Below are 17,907 nucleotides of genomic sequence, written 5' to 3' on the forward strand. Positions count from 1 at the left end.
AAAAGTCAATTCACTTTATCAGAGCTAAAGTATAAACCCTAGACTCTTATCTAGCTCTCCCTCACAGTTCTTAGGTCTGTTTAATGACAAGAACTGACTTTAACAATGACTGCAACTTTGCACCAGGTAGCAAAGTTTTCCTTTGGTGGGGAACACCTGCCACTGGGGTTGGACCCAGGACACTAGGCCTTAGGAAGGACTCTCTGCTAGACTTATGCATTCCTTGTTTTTTCAACAGCATTTCTCTGAAGGGACAAAACTCCCTAAACAGACTATTTAAAATATTTAAAAACTTGCTATCATTCTGAGCATCTGTTAAAGCAGTGAATTATCAGATAAGAGAAAATCCTGATTTCCACCTCAGCTTTAGAAAGGTCTTTACCTAGAAGCTTCTACTGCAATTTTCAAGAATTAAAAAAGAATGAAACACTTCAGTTTAAAACTGTATGGGGGGGGGGGGAAATAAAGAAAAAAGAAGTCTTGACTTATGAGACTAAAATTAACCATCTAGCTAATTTACAGCAATGCAGGTATACAGGAGATTTACACAGAAAAAGTTTAAAAGCTGCTGCAGACAGCACTATACTATACTCACTATACTGCTATATTCACTATACTGCTATATTCACTATACTGCTACATTTTAAGAAACATAAAGAGTCATTATACACTGAAAACCATTGCAACATGGCAAAGACAGTGGAAGAGCCTGCTTTCCTGTGAAGGAGTCCTGCTACTTACAGAATTATTTTCTGATCAGTGAGCTAAAGCCCASGTCCCATGGTCTAGTAGACCTGAGTTAAGACTTAGGAATTCTTTGGAGCAGCAAGCTTTGGAGTCACATCAGTAATGCCAGGCAAGCTYCCAGACCCAGTGTCAAATACAATTACAATATTTACTTGACAGGGCAGAGTGGACTAATGTGTTTAAACTACTACCAAATGGACAATACAGTGGCAAAAGGAGCAGTAAATGGTGTTGAAAAGAGAAATTGAGGACTGGGTACATACTACCCTCTAAACCATTGATAGTTACTGTATCAGYTACATCTAATTTAAGTTCTGAAATGGATCACAAAACATTAAAAATCAAAAAGAGACAGGACAAGATTTAAGCCCAAGAACACACTCTAGTCCTTTGCTCTAATGATTCAACACCTAACGAGACATCCACAACTGCCATCAGTTTTATCCACCTGAAAGTAGAAAGATGCCAGGAAAGTCAATGTCCAAAAGTGTCAAACATACCAGAGGCTCTCTTTTTTATTAGCTTCAGATAGTTTAGGATGGTGCACCTTGTGTCCACATCCACTTCCATGTTTTCAAGATAAGAATTCAAAATTGGRATCAAACCAGGAAAGACACCCTCCTGTGTAAGAGAACAGAAATCAGCATAAACCACACTCAGTCTGCTTCTGGGAAGGTAGAATAGAATGTGTTCCAGGTAGAAGAGGCTATGACCTTCCCATTGATAATTGTATCAATGCTCATCAAAGTGTATTCTTCAGTGTCTGTGCCTTTCCCATTCGGTGCAGAGCCACATCCATCCACAACAGCATTTCCACCTTCATGGACRACAAAGGGAAAGGAAGACATGGTTAAAAGACAAGACATTCACTAAACATCCCCAGCAGTGTTAGTCAGATTGCCTTGATGTGATACCTTTGCATATATCTTTTCTGAAGTAAAACATTCCCTGTCGGACAGCATCTCTTTTCTGGGCCACCTTCATATTTTCATCCACCTGGCAAAAGAAGTATTTCAGAGATCTGTGACATTTTAGAAAAGCAGGATTCTCCCAAGCTGTCATATTTTGGTTTCATAAGCTGAAACATCGACTGTATTTCTTACTACTTCATCACACAAGGTCAAGCAGTGAAGGTTAAGTTTTATTTCATTCCCCAGTGTGCAGGACAAACCCACAAAGAGATGACATTTTRTGAAACTGGGTCTCCAGCAGAAAATATCATGGCATCATGTTAGAACATGCTACTTTAAGTTTGGATCAAAACACAGGAACATTTATGATCAACAGCTTATATCTCATCTGGCAGACTCATTTGCATATTTAGATACAATTTAAATAAGTATGGAAAAAGAAAATATCAATTTCCCTAGCCATAGCTTGCTGCTTTTATTAATAAAATCATCACTCTCTTTAGAAGAATTACCACTGTATTAAACAAACTTTCAGGAACAGCACTCAAGTAACTTTGTATGGCAATATGTAAGTACATATACTCTGCAAATGACATAGGCATTGCTCTTTCTGGACAGAAGATTTTGTCCAACTTCTTTGGCTGGTATCTTCTCAGGGAGTTAACATCATACAGCTTTCAGACATTAGCTTTATCACAYTGTCTTTGGAAAAAGAGATATGATTTGCTGAATTCTTTGTCTGACCTTTAATTAAAGGTATGCAAAATCTTCACTTACTATTTACCTTTCAAAGCTTTATTCTCAAATAATTTTCTATTATGAAATCTATTTACACAACAGGCTGTTTTGAAAGCTTGAAAGAACTCCAGTCCCAGCTGACAAGCGTTCAACCACATTCAATCAGACAGCCAAGATTAGTGTGAGATTAGCCCCATAACCCCCTATTATTTTACTTGAAAGAGGCAGGCTTACCAATGGTTGTGCAATTCTCTCTTGCATTACCTGCCAAATTGCTTGGCAAGCTCAAGCAATTTTAAGCCCCCCAGCCCTACAATTCTGTTCAGGTTCTTTCAGCACCTGATCTCTTATTCACTCTTAACTGRTAGTTAAAAAGGTGCTTTTGAGACACCCAAATAACAATGCAATAATGTAATCTTAAGTGCGAAATTACTGCATCACTTATGAAGTTTGAACTCCCTGACATCTCCTTTTAGAAGTCATACCAAATATATGGTATGATAACTGTAAATCTACCACCTCAGTATTTTTCTCCATTTTAATTAAAAAACTCTWCAAAAAGCTACAGGATACTATGGCTATGCTGGATTTCCCAGCACAGCCTTGAAAGCTTTCTGCCCTTCAAGACCTTTTTTAACGTTACCTTCCTTGCAGGAATATCCATCTAAGAAAACATTTTTTGGTGAAGTGTCTCAGAAAGGACATGCAAGGACAGTTTGACACAAAACAGTTCAGCAGTTGTCAAGGGCAAGATTAAAGAAAAAGTACATTTTGCATGGCTGGTCTGTCTAAAGCATGACCACAATCAGMAGTATTTGTTTCCACTCCAATACAGTGTAACACTAAGCATGCTGAACTCCTCCCTTCCCTCTCCACCAGGCACAAACAAAACAACAGAGTAAGTGSAWCAAACCYAGGCAATATTCATGTTAAGGTAAGYCTGAAATTTTTATTTTGATCTCCACAAGGTAATTTTCCCCCTGCATGTAAAATAGGGGAAACATGCTCTTTCCCAGCCTCCAAACAGCCTTGTGACAATGRTATTTCTCAACGTTTCTGCAGTAATTAGACACAGAAATACCCACAGCATTTGTAGGTTTAATTTAAGTTTAATTCCATGACACAGCAGTAAAATATTTGTTTAGTACTGTAGAGCTGAAATTAATTCAAAGTATTTAGATGTACAGATGAAAACTGACTGAAACATAAAAATGGCTGTTCTCTTAGTGCACAAACATTATTTCCTAGCTTGCAGGGAATAAAAATCAGACTTGATACAAATCCATTACATTTAGMTCTAATAGATCTCATCTTTCACACCTACCTTGGATAAAGGAATGAGAAAATCCAGTTTATATGACAGAATCACTCTGGTTAGCAATACCACAAACACAACATATGCAGAGTTTTCAAAGTCTGTTAACTGGACCTAGACAGGAAAGGATTAGAGATTCAATTACTTGAGTGGGAACACACTCATGCAAGTAGTCAAACAGCAAGGACAGTCTACAACAGTTTGACTATTGGATATTGGTGCTTTTGTTCACACACAAACTGTGTTCACACACAAACTGTGCTCACCGAGGGGGTGATKCACACATGGAATCACCGGCAGTGACTTCCAATGCACAATGCACCACACACTTCAGCAAAATCAACCCTGCAATTTGATGCCAAAGCACACTTGTGTTTCAAAAGACTAATAACTTGCACCTTCAGGCTCTCTAATTAYGGAAGTATAGTAGCTTTTAAATTTCCGCTCTAAAAGGATTAAATTCAGAGAGCTTACAAACAGACAGCTATAGAATAAAAGCACTTGTGAAAAAACAAAACAGTGACAGTGGAATTGTTCAGTGCCAGGAAATGTACTGGAGAAATACAGTCTCTAGAAGCCAAAAAGGGCTTTGTTTACTGCTGCTTTAATACAAGCCTAATTCCTTCCCCCATCACCCCAAATCCATTAGCATGYGTTGCTGTGCTGCAGTGGATTCTCCTGTCAGTTACATTCCCACAGTCCATGTCTGATTAAACACTGCTGTCCACTTCACTTGCATCTAGCAAATCAAAGGGAAGAAAACACAGCACAAGTAATGGGAGAGTGATACTGGAGGGCAGAATGCCTGGTACTTTTCCACTTAAAAGCAAATGTGCTCTTGTACATATCGATATCTTCCTTACCTCCATAGGTCTGAATTCCACTCTCCATCCAATATCTGAATTTGGAGGTGGTGGCTTAAACCTCATTGTCTGCCAGTTTGTAGACTGAATATTCTGCAAAGCACACAAAATAAAGTGTCACAATCAAKATAAACATCATTTTCTAATATAATAAAAGAAAAATAAGCAGTCAACTAGAGTCCTGGTTTTCCTTGGAACAGACTATCAAGTTAGGAAAGTGGTTCCAAAGTAAATGCCGTAAATTTCTAAAGCCCACAGTACAACTACTYATCCTAGGAGCAAATATGTTGTACTTTCTCATGCTATTTCAGTTGAGTATTATGTACAAGACACTAAGGGATTACTGACTTTATTTTTTCATGAGGGGCTGACACATCCCAAAATAAAAAGGCCTAATATTACCATAGCTATTACCTAATAAAGCTGTAAAAGGGAGATTTCTATATAAATAAAATACAAACCAGTTTTTAAGATGCCTCAAGAGCTTACAATTCCCCTTAACACTTACATACATAGCTATAATTTAGGTTCTTCATGTCTTATTTGGTTTAAAGTATAAGTCATTGCCTTCTAAATAAAATATAAAATTAATAAATGAATGGGCTTATAACTGCAAAGTTAAATGCTAAAGAACTAGTTGAAGTGAAAAGTTAAGTAAAAATTCTTAGCTAATACAGCAATACTCCAATTAAGTAGTATTATTAAAAAAAGCAATTATATACATATTTATTAAATTCCTCTAAATCAGACATAACCTCAAAATGGTCGGATTCATTTGCATCATCTAGATGTATTTTCTCCTCAAACAAAGTCAATGGGTCTCGAATGAACAAATGCGCAATATGTTGTGCCAAAAGATGGTCGATACCTACAAAATGAAAATTCAAACAAACATTTCACACATATCAAAAGAGACTCTAGGAAATTACTTTTCTTACAAGACTGAAATTATCCAACTCTGCAACGCTACCTCAACCCACCACATCCTGTTAAACTTAAATGACGACTTCAGGAAGGAAGGAAATGATTAAAGAAAAAAAAAAAAACAAACCAGGTTCTTGTTTGGAAATGGCAACTGAATATTGGTGTAGCTGCCATTCTTCCTGTTTTCTGATGCATTCTGTGCCATGTTTCCTAAAGCAGTTAAACATTCTCCATAAAAATAAACATTAATTCCAGCTTGAGAAATTCAGTTTGATGCATTAGGGACAGTTTCTGTTACAAATGAATTCTTTTAAAAAWACACTCAAGACCACTCCACAGAGATACTTCCTGAGCTGGAATCCCTCTGAGGGCTGCACAATGATTGTAACAAACAAGAACAAAAACATAAAATATCCCCACACACTGCAAACRTAATTCTTAACCTGCTCATAATGAAGCAAACACTTACCTTCCTTTATTAGGTGCTCGTAGATATCTTTGTCTATTGTCAAATCAATGTCATTGTATTTCTCACCACATTCAGATAGATAACTGTCTATGGAATCATATCTGGATTTACTGATTCTATAATGGTTGTTCTTCAGTGGCTATATAATTTAAGAATACAATATTTTAACAGCTTGTTAACAATGTTACCTAAGTTTTGCTCACTAATGACACTTATGTTGAGAATTATGATCCTATTTAAAAAATGCTACAGCCTGAATTACAATWATTAAAAGCAGAAGTCTTAAATAGGCTGAATATAAAGTGTTTCTGGAATTATGACTATTTTGTTTGCAGATGTATGTATCTGAGCAAAAAATCCGTCATCACACATTGACTAGAATTCACTAGAAGTGGAAACGTTTTCCTGCTGTAATATACCATTACCTCAAGCACTGGAAAGCATTAAACACATACCAACATGTTTCCCTATGCACACACTGTTAGAGATGCCCTTAAAATAGGTAGTTCAAGAAAYATTTCAAGTAAATTTTTAAAATTATCTATTTTATGTAATTTTGTAAGTGCCTTGAATGGAAATTCTTGCTTAGAGAAACTCTTCAAGTTCTGACACCTGGCTCTCTTCATACAGTTCTAGTTTATACTACTCAGAAGCACCTGCTATTTACTCCAGAGCAATTTTTGCCTTTTGGGCTCAAGCACATATAGGAARGTTTCATCACAGGGAGCCCTTTTCAGCCAGCTGTGGAAGACTAGGATTCCATACCTAATTAAAAACATACATTTGCTAATACAAACTGTCCAGCCTWGGTGAGTGTTTACACCCTCTCTCCTACATTTACCACAAAGATCAYCACATTCTCTCGTTAGGATTCTGATGAACAGAAGCAGATACTAAAGGAGATWTAACTTTTTTGCCTTAAAAAACCTAGAAACCTACTAGCTAACATGACTTACCTCTAGCCCTCTCTCCTCCCGTGTTCGATCATCTACGGAGGCAGAGATTACCCCCCAGCGACAGTCAATGTCAGAYACGTAGCCTCTGTAGAACGGAGATGCAGCACTCAATGCCATCTAAAATGAAACAGTACCATATCAAAACAAAGGACAGGCCAAGGAACCAAAAGCAAAATACAACCCCCCTGGAACGGGAACATGCTGGTCCAGAAGGAACTGAAGTGTATATACTTCAGTGTAACATACAGCCAAAGCCTGCATAAACAGAAATCTTTTAACTACCTCCAGAAAATGCCTGAGTGAAGCGTCAGCGTTACTGAAGTGGCATCTGACACTCTCCAAATGCTCAACCTCTACAGATAAGCATTTAAGGAACACAAAAACGACACAGGCAGAAGCACTTTTGAGACAAATCTGCAAGTATTATGCTCGCACACTTCCAAAGTCCACCTGGCAATAATTTTATTTATTTTTGTTTGACCAAGCACCTTAGTAACACAGCTGGAACACACCTCACTTGGAGCAGGATCTACTCATCATCTAGATGAGACAGAYACTTTATTTTTAAAACTTCTATTATAAAGAGATGCTTATGACAACATGCTTATAAAAGGGACAGGTTTTAACAACTTCAGCTGAAATCCTCTGTAACATCAGACCACAGTTGAAAAATTAAAAACTGCTTTAAGGAGCGAGCTTGCCTTGTTTTCATGAAAAACTGCCCAAATCTATTTCTAGAACTATTCAACAAGAGTCTCATGCATATGACAGTGAGAGCAAAGGAGAAGAAACACCAAGGGCCAAGAAGGAACAGATATCATCTGTTTTGTGGTCTCATTTGCACATTAAATAAGCTAACATGACTTATGTGGCAACCTAGAAGTTTTCTCACAGAGTACCTAATCTGTGACCTTGCAATTGAGATTTTTTTTCCATATAGTGGTTTTTGCCACAAAGGGTGAATTCATCTAACAGATGTCCATTACTTACCACAATGGGACAAATYGTAGCTAGCTGATCATAGAGATACCTTGCTTCAGAAATACTGCAAGCCTGAAATGTCACCTGTTGGGAGATGCAGAAGTGCTATCACAATTTCTATAATCATACAAGTACAGTCTTCCTAGATTTAAAGTCAAGTATATAGTAAAATTATTTAAATACTAAAAATTTTAAAGTTTTTTGTTTGATCTGTTTTGGGTGGGGTTTTTTGTATAGGTTTTTCCCCTTAAGTCTTGGACACATTATTGCCCCACCTATCAGTAGCATTTATATTACAAGCTTGTTTCCACACCATTTTCATGTTCATTAAAAGATTTCAGACCATAATGCTTCCACGGTGAGGCTAAATTACAAACAYTTGCCAGAATCAAAGAAAACTGAGTTAACCTCTAGAATACAAATGGGTGAGTAATGCAACTTCAGGAAATAAGCCAGGAACCTACTTACTTAGAACAACAGTCAGACTCTATTGTAGATTTAACATTTGTTTTATGTGACGCTAATCCTGTTTTAAAGAACATTTCAAGATGCCTTTGATCCTGAAAAACTAYGGGGAAAAAAAGGAGTAACTGTGTGTCTACTTTCTTTAAAAAAAAATCCAGCTTTTTCTGTATTAGAGGCCAGAACACATTAAAAAAAAAAAGAAAAGAAATATTATTTGCAGAAGGCATTAATGCTTTGGAAGCCCTGCCACAGAAAGCAACTGGAATATGTAACTCCCTTGTAATACTTCTGTGAAATTTACTCAGAACAGCATCAAATGGAAGACACATTTCTAGTAGCAAACCTTAACCCTCTAGACTKTACAAGCCAACACTTTATGAATTTTAAAAAGGCAGTGAGTGATCAGTCTCAAAACTCCCTCTCTCTTAGCAGTTTATGTATTCACAGATCAGATGATAACTCAGATGTACCACTATCATAACAGTATACAAAAGGCCTCAGCTCTAAATCAACATTGCTGCTTGTTCTCCTGAAGAATGCGAGTTGTACACAGGCTTTCCTCTTCCAAGGAAAATAAGAGTCTCACAAAACACCAATGTTCTTCTCAGCCTGCCACTAAACCAAATTGCACCTCAAGTAAGACTGAAAAAAAACCCCAAACCAACAAATCCCTCCAAAACTCCTGAGCTCACTGGTGCCTCCATGATGGATTTTTTTGGGGGGTGGTGTTGATGATGGTGGTATAGGGGAAATATGGTACTGGTTTGGTTTTTTTGTCTTTTTAAATCTTCAGCCAATATTGATTAAAACATCCCAAATTAGAAAACGGTTGTGCTATAGAGAAAATATTCCTCCTGTGTCTATYCTTCAAGTGGCTKGTTCTTTTTCAGAARMAACCCAAGCAAACAAAAAAMMAGTTGTTGGAAAGACGAGTTTATTTAATTATCTTGCAGAGAAGAAGCTAAGYATGATTTCTCATCACTAATTTTGGTAATTCAGCACTAGACAGCCAACCTTGACATGGGGGTGGATTAACAGGACACCTACACTCTTTCCCCAGACAGTGATATTTGCCTCCCCTTCCCTTTTATGTTCATTCTGAACCACATAAAATCTGAGAYTCAGCATGGTTTCTAGGCAAATGTGCCATTACAGAGGAAAGGGACATGGCTGTCTTCTCCAGGAGGGTTACAGGCACTGCCAGTACAGGCTATCCAACCCCAAGCTCGTCAGGGCTTTTTTTAAAGCTCTGGAAATACATCAAACCAAGCTGTAGCTTGGTGTGCAGTAAGAAAAGAAGGAACAAAAACCAAACAACAGGACCACCCTCCCAAACACAAAAGGAAAAGTATGTATTACAAACTACCTTACAAAAAATAGGTGGGGAATACGTTTTCTTCTAGTSAGTTATCAGGAATTACCACTTTATACAGAAGCAGCTACCAGCCTTGTTTKCATTCTCTATTTAATGATAACAGGACTACCAAACTTGAATTTGGCCACTGATTACCACAATGTAATAATAAAATGCAACAGTATGTAACAGTAATGAAATAGTAAAATAGCACTCCTTTAAAAAGGAATTCAATTTTTTTTAAAGTTCATACAATTAAGGCTGGTATTTAATTACTGGTCTTAAATAAGAAAGAGATGGTATAAAACAAATCATGCTAAACTAACACCTTGCAAAACCACACAGTATTATGTACACTTTACTATCTCATCAGGTTCTCCCTAGTTTGCCCTAGTGACAAGAAACCATATGTAACAGCTGTCAAGAACTTTTATTTATACAGMTTTTGTAGTTTCTCAATTTCAAAGGGAGTGCTTTTTATGAGGTTTTCTGCCACTGCCATGAAACAAAAAGAGCCTGGAAAATTTTCTTTAATCCCACAGAGAGTTAACACTAGCCTCTTCCTAGCTCTGCTTCCAAGACTGTGGTGGCGACAGGCACCACTTATCAAGAGTCAAATACACCATGATTACCTAAGGTGTTAGTCAGTGCCCAGAATCAGGTTACTATGACAGAGAAATATTTAAAACAAACAGAAAATGAAAGGATTAAAGCGCTCTAATATTCAGCAACTGGATTTAAAGGGAAAATACTGTAAGACASGAATAATGCAGGCAAATTACCAAAATTAATAAAAAGCGGGCATGTTGAAATGGGAGAAAACAGAAACAAAAATATCTCCCAACACACAGTCAGAGAAGACAACTACCCACATGTTGTGGTATAAGCAGTGAGAAGACAACTCCTTAGCAGATAGCTAAAAATATTTAAGAATGAGAAACTTTATGYGGAGTTCATGATGTTTGTAAATAAAATTATACAAAAGCAGAAAGTTACTTATTTTTAAAAATATTCCCACAACTTTTTGCCACTCCCTGCTTTTGCTGTTCTAAAGGTGCTGAAGAAGGAAAACATTCCTAAAAGACAGCTCYGTTTCCATCTCCACAATGTCCTTTGTTCATGCCTGAAAGATGACCAGAGTGGAAGACGACCTTCCACACTCAAAAAGTGSTGAAGTTTCAGGAGCAGGTGCTTGATCAAATGTGGTTTGACCAGTTCAAGAAACCCTCTACAGCAAGTCATCCAATCACATCTGAATATTTGAAGAAAATAAACGTAATGCAAGCAAATAAACCTGGTGCGTTGGATTGACCCTGGCTGGATGACAGATGTCCACCAAAGCCACTTTGTAACTCCCCTCCATTTCTGGACAGGGAAGAGAAAATGTAACAGAAGGCACAGAGACCAAGGCAAGACCAGGGAGAGAACACAGAATCAGTTAAGCTAGAAATGACCTCTGAGATCATTGAGTCCAGCCTATGACTGTCACTAAGTGCACATTCAGAATTTCGTTAAACACCTCCAAGTACAGTGACTCTACCAYCTCCCTGGGCAGCCCATTCCAATRTCTAATAACCCTTCTGTGAAGAATTTCTCSCTGATGTCCAGCCTGAACCTCCCTTGGTGCAGCTTGAAGCCATTTCCTCCTGACCTGTTGCTGGTTGCCTGAGAAGAGGCCGATCTGTACCTGACTACAGCCTCCTTTCAGGCACTKGTAGAGYSTGGGCTCACCAGTGTCCAGTACAGAGAGCCCTGGTCCTGCTGGCCACACTGTTGCTGATCCAGGCCAGGATGTCACTGGCATTCTTGGCCACCTGGCTCATGTTCAGCTGCATGTCAACCAACACCCCCAGCTCCTTTTCCACCAGRAAGCTCTCCAGCCACTCTGTCCCCARCCTGTAGTGCTGCATGTGCTTGTGGTAGCTGAAGAGGAGGACCCAGCACTTATTGAAGCACCCAGTAACACCCAGTCTTATTGAACCACACACAACTGGCCTCAGCCCACCGATCCAGCCTGTCCAGGTCCCTCTGCAGAGCCTTCCTACACTCCAGAAAAACACTGATCCAGCTTGGTTACTGTCATATGCAAAACAGGCTTAACTTGGGGAAATGAACTGGATTCATTATGAGTCAAATCAAAGTACAATAATGAAAAATAAAAACTGAATCTTAAAATGCACTTCACTCCCAAATTCTCTACTTCCTYGCCTCCCAGCAGTGCAAGAGAATGAGGAATGTGGGCTGTGGTCAGTTCATCACACATTGTTTCTGCTGCTCCTTTCCCCTCACAGGGAGAACCCCTCACTCACTTCAGTGTGGGGTCCCTCCCCTGGGACAGTCCTCCATGAACATGTTCACTGTCCCAACATGAGTCCTTATTATCTTGGCATCAGCTGGGATAATTAATTTTGTTTCTAAYGTCTGGATACAGTGCTGTGTTTTGGATTCAGTATGAGAACAATGTTGATGACACACTGATGTTTTACTTCTTGCTGAGCAGGACTTACTCTAAATTAAGCACTTCTCAGTTTCCAATGCTCTGCCAGCAAGCAAGTGCACAAGAAGCCAGGAGAGTGCACAGCTGGGACCTGAGTTGGCCAAAGGGATATCCCACAYCATATGGTATCATGCTCAGTATATAAACTGGGAGAGCTGGTTGGGAGGGGCTGATGGCTGCTTGGGGACTGGCTGGGCATTTGTCAGTAGGTTGTGAGCAACTGTCCTGCTGAGCACCACTTTCTTCCTGAGTTTTACTCCCCCCCCTCTCTTATTCTCATTACCATTATTATTACTACATTTTATTTCAATTATTAAGCTGTTTTTATCTCAACCCACAAAATTCACCTTTTTCTGATCTGCCCTCTCATCCCACCAGGGCTAAGGTAGATATATGTTTGTGTGAGGGAGTAACAGCATGGTACTTATTTGCTGTCTGGGTTTAAGCCACAACAGCCCTTCCCATGGGCTACACTTCATGAACTGCTCCAGTGTGGGTCCCTWCCACAGGGTTCAGTCTTTCAGGAACTGAGTGCTCCAGCACGGGAGTGACAGGTCCTGCCTCCTTCAGGCATCCACCTKTTTTGGAGGGGGGTCCTCCAGGGGCTGCAGGTGGATCTCTGCTCCAATGCCTCCTCTCCTGCCTCACCATGATCTTCACTGCAGGCTCCAGGAGAATTTCAGCTCTGTCACCTTAACCACCTCCTCCCCCTACTTCTTCACTGACCTTGGTGCCTGCAGAGCTGTTCCTCTTACATATTCTCACTCCTATCTTCGCTTGCAGTTTTTTCCCTCCTTCTTAATGTATTTATCTCAGAGGTGCTACCACTGTTGCTGGTGGGCTCAGCCTCGGCCAGCRGTGGGTCTGTCTTGGAGCCAGCTGGCATGGGCTCTGCTGGACATGGAAGAAGTTTCCAGCACCTTCTCACAGCAGCCACCCCTTCAGTCTCTCTGCTAGCAGGACCTGGCCACAAAACCCCAATATACTTGGATTTTATACTATAATACTAGACATGACATTTTTTCTATTATTCTCCCCTTTTCCCACACTGATGTAAAATGCATCAGGTGAATTAAGGAAGTGAAAGTAGACCGTATGGTAAGTCTTAAAAAACAAAGTGTTTAGAGAAGACAATGTGCAGATGCACGTTACCTGGAGGCAACAGTTTCCCATGCCAAAACCCATAGCATCCATATATATGTAGTCTGGCTTAGCTGCCTTTGCTGCTTCTCCATCATCATTAGGAAATTTTTCAATAAAAGGCGATGGCGTGTTCTTATCTTTAAATACTGTGTGGTAAATACAGAAAATCAGTWACTCAGAGCATGAGACTAAACAATTATTTTGAAAAAGAATGAAGATAAGACTGAAWCTACTCACTTGGTACATTTATCACAACCTTCTCTCCTCTTCGGTGTCGAATGTTTCTGGTCAGTGTACTACAATGAAAGAAAAAGTTTTTTTAATTATATGAAATTTTCCCTTTACGCAAATACTTTTGCAGATAGTTTCTCAACAATTTTTAGGGTTTCAGAATGTCAGTTTTCTATTTATTTTGAGCATTTTCCTTCAGGATACTTATTTTCCTAGTTTTAAGATAGATTTAACAGATACAACACTGAATTTTTCTTCAGTAAAGTTAGTCTTATTTTGATGGACTTAACCGTACTATGCTGACAAAACAGTCAGAAGGAAAAGGCTACAGACCTGAAGAATACAAGGGCAAGTTAAAAGCTATGCTTAGTTTTCAAACAGAATGGTTTTCATTGTCCAAAGTGCCACTTTACAGTGAGAAGCACATGGTCCATTTCAGAGTAACTAAGACAAGCTACTGAGTAGAGATGTCACTGCGACACATCTAAGCGAGAGCTGGATTAATTTGATGGAAGCATTTAGGCATCAGGATTTCAAACTGGAAGCAATTTTGCCCCATAATAGCGTGAACAATTATATAAAAGTTCCTTGAACTTAACAGTTTATTTTCTTAAGATACTCTGAAAGGAAAATACACATCATCACAATAATTTCTGCCCAAGTCCTTGTGATATTYGCAGCCATTAGCTACAGTGCTCTCTATTCCAGTAATGTAAAGAATTTGCAGGTATTTATACCATATTTAGRCACAGACAAAATATTCAACTTCTCAAACTTCCCAAAGATTCTTACCTAAATCTAGGATGCTTATTGATGGCTTCATCTGGAAAAAAGAGGGATTTTGAAGCTCCTCCTTCTACTGGTGTTGGCTTATATTCTGGCAGTGTAAACCCAGGACACCCTAACCTATGTAACACAACAATGAGAACAAGCTGTAATGAAAACGGATTGTGATTTTAAAATGGTTAAATGATCAGAGATTAGGATTCTAGTAGACAGCCAGCCAACAACCAGCTTCTGGGGTGGTTAACATGGTCTTTGTTTTTTAAAAAAACCCTACTAGTCTATCATTAGACARCAAACACAGACATTTTCAGTGGCTGAAGCAGGAAACTTCAGTATTATGTGGGGTAYACACACATTTTAGTGTTAGCGCTTGTTATTAATACTAATATGCAGCTGCATTTGATACTTTAAAGTTTATCGAGAGGATACAGGCTGCCTGCCAAAGTACTTTAGGCAGCTCTGCTCTCAACAATCTATCCCTTTTAAAATATACACTTAACCAATTCCACAAGAATTAGAGGTCGTTTCAAGTGCTACACATATGTATGTGCATTTAAATGAAGTCTTATAACACTTCTAGAGTTCTGAAAACTCCTATGAGAGGAATGTCATAAGCACAGAAAATTTGCAGCTATTAGATGTAAAATGACGAGACATGCAAGCTAATCAAAATATACCCCTCCCCTTTGGGAAACTCCATTTTAAGTTTCAGAGTCACCTGAAACAAGAATAAGCTTTCAGTACAGCTGAGACAAAGGAACATTTGACAACATTCAGGTAAAGCAGCAGATTAGTTTCTCCATGTTACACAGTAAAAAGGACAATGATTGTGTTATCTTGAGAGGCTCTAGTATTTGGATGGATTAAAAAAAGTTAGCCAATAAAATTACAAACAAACTCCTCAAAACATCGAACACTCAAATTTCCAAGAATATTATTTATGCTCAATATGTATTTCAATATTGTTTCTTCCCAGTTTCACTGCGTAAATTGTCCTACAACTTGTAAACCCAGCTTCATCACTTACAAGTGCTAAACTGTAAACTGCATCCCTCCAGTCCTCAACAAWGAAAACAACTTTCTGGTCCAGTAGTGAGGAGTCACAAATTTAAGAACTAAGGACASTCATGTAGCATCTAAGCTAGAGTTTTTTAGTATTTAACCATTTTCAAATTGTTCATTTTTAACGGAGTTATTTTAATGTGAATAAGCTTACTTCTTTACCTTTCTTCTGTCRGCAGTCTAACAAGTTTGCTGTCTTTTCAAATGCACGGATTTTATTATATACATGTGCACGTGCACAGATGCACACACTACATCATGTTATTGTAGAGACAATGTGACAAAAATCTGCAACCCCAGGAAATCCCAGAAATACATGTTAGTGAGACTCCATTTAAACCAACAGACTTGAATCGCAAGATATCAGAAGGCAGAAATCATAAACTCCATTAGGCCAGCCTAGGGAGAGCAATCTCAGAGGGATGGAAGTATGTTTGGAATGACCCATAAGTAATAAACAAACTACATTTCATTATTTACTAGCTTTCAGTGTAATCCAATGTACTGTTCCTGCGGTGACGTAAAAAGTATTCATCTGTATCAACAAAGTGATGAAGAACTCMTYCCCCTTTATTCCCTGCAAGACCAGKTCCAAAATRTTTGTATGTGAAACTTAMTAAATGACATAATRTACTTGCAAGGATTCAGTGGAAAAAAAACAATTCTGTAATACACCGAGAACTACTTAACCACTGGACTTTTAAATAAGCTCTTATTACATCTACTATAACTCCAATAAAGTGAAAGCAAATTTTGTCAACAGAGARCTCTTAAAACAGCATTCATGGGGCATTATGCAGGCATTTTGGCACCTTTGCTGCTAAGTCATATTTTGTATTGTTCCTGCCCTCAGCAAGAAYTTTGGGCTACTGCATTCTGTGTTACACAAGAAGCTAGCCAGTAAGGCCAGCTGCTTCTCTTCTACTGCAGAGCAACTTTTTTACCATTATAAGCGTAACTATCTTCATTCACTTCACTGACCAGGCTAGTTAAAACGAATGTAATAAATCTCTGCCTAGAATTATATTTGAATGTCCCACAATACAGTTTCTCCCAGGTAATGAAGTACATCCTGAATTTGATTTCTTCAAGAATTTCTTTACAACAACAAAAATGATGAAATCTATCCTTTATAAGATATTAGATAAGGTTATTATCAACCCAGGAGAGATGCTCTCCTTTTTCGATTCAGTAAGTATTGTATTACAGAAGTACTAAGTCCAGGTACTCCAAACTACCAGAAGCTTGCATGTACTTTAGTGAAAAAATAGTAGTAAAGATACATCAGGTTAATAATGTTTTGCAAAACCGCTATTTATAAAGACCAAAGTTTGCAAAATAAGTAAAGAAAAACCTTTCCTATATAATTTTCTGTATAAACTCAAGAAGGCAGACTATTCTATACATAACACTTCATGTTAAAAATACTCAGTATTCTCTCCTAATACAAAATCATCACAGGTTAGAMGCAACCTAAAAATATAAAAGATGCTTATTTGCTTGTCTTGTTGCAATAGAAAATTTAGGAAACAGGTCTGAAACATCAAGTCAAAGTACTTCAATCTAAACATATTTTTCTCTATTTCATTAAGCAGTGTAGCTATATGCAAGAGGGAGAAAGTGTGTAAGGAGAACAGGAAACATGGCATTACATTTCAAAAACTATCTAACCTTGGAAATGATGTCACTGTGCAAACAGCCTCATTTTCTTTGAGTACAGAAGCAGCCTCTTGCCGTCTTTTCCTCATGTTGTCTTGTACAGTGTTGAATTCAGACATGGTTCCCCCATAYGGCTGTCCAGGCGTCCCTTCAATCATGTAACTTCCATATTCTGGTCTCCAGAGTGTTGGGTGGCTAGAATAAAAGAACAACCACATTTAATTACTTCTGCAACTTCAAAAAAGATTAAACATTTGTGAGAATTTCAAAAATTAATMCCACTTGAAACAAAAGTCTCCTATATCTGATTATTTGATAGAGGAACACAAAGYACCTTCCAATGTACGTCACCGTCAGGAAGTGGTGAGAAGAAAGCAAGGCACAGTTTGGCAGCAATAGTGCTGCTGYGTAGTACAATAAGCAGGATTTGCCTACACCAAATTGCTATCACCCTAACTATCTGTCTCAAGCTTTGTTTCTTAGGGTTTTAACTGGAACTGGAAAATACAGATCACTGCTGCTTTTCCATAGGGGAGGGTAGGGAAAAGCTTCCCTGCCATTCTTACATCTACATTTCTAGCTCTTCCAAAAATGGGAGAGYGCTCTTACAGACAGCAGGCTTTCCCCATACAGCCCTCACTTGCTSCTGCAGTCAACAGACACGGGAGCAAGTGCACACCCACGTGTATGTTATGGGACATGGATCACTGTGTACCCACAGGCACAAAATCAGAGCAAGACAAAACAAGCACCCAAACTGCAACTTCTGTGGGTTCACCATTATATCCTCCTTTACTTCAATGCAT

The 17,907-nt window shown here is 38.5% G+C and overlaps 1 protein-coding gene across 1 annotated transcript in view; it reads right to left on the minus strand.

Annotated features, from left to right (window-relative positions):
- Positions 1–17,907, minus strand: part of GCLC (glutamate-cysteine ligase catalytic subunit) — a 36,221-nt gene that overhangs the window by 3,991 nt on the left and 14,323 nt on the right. Inside the window, exons 3-15 of the mRNA XM_057372206.1 lie at positions 17,114–17,296; positions 14,387–14,500; positions 13,601–13,659; positions 13,373–13,509; positions 7,914–7,988; positions 6,924–7,040; positions 5,968–6,106; positions 5,330–5,442; positions 4,575–4,667; positions 3,721–3,825; positions 1,662–1,743; positions 1,461–1,564; positions 1,248–1,368 (exon numbers count right to left, since the gene is read on the minus strand). Coding sequence (XP_057228189.1) covers positions 1,248–1,368; positions 1,461–1,564; positions 1,662–1,743; positions 3,721–3,825; positions 4,575–4,667; positions 5,330–5,442; positions 5,968–6,106; positions 6,924–7,040; positions 7,914–7,988; positions 13,373–13,509; positions 13,601–13,659; positions 14,387–14,500; positions 17,114–17,296 — 1,442 coding nt within the window. The remainder of the gene's footprint in view (positions 1–1,247; positions 1,369–1,460; positions 1,565–1,661; positions 1,744–3,720; positions 3,826–4,574; positions 4,668–5,329; positions 5,443–5,967; positions 6,107–6,923; positions 7,041–7,913; positions 7,989–13,372; positions 13,510–13,600; positions 13,660–14,386; positions 14,501–17,113; positions 17,297–17,907) is intronic.

Source organism: Malurus melanocephalus, unplaced genomic scaffold (genome assembly GCF_030028575.1).
Source record: "Malurus melanocephalus ecotype Western Australia unplaced genomic scaffold, MMel_1.1 scaffold_166, whole genome shotgun sequence".
Taxonomy (NCBI): domain Eukaryota; kingdom Metazoa; phylum Chordata; class Aves; order Passeriformes; family Maluridae; genus Malurus; species Malurus melanocephalus.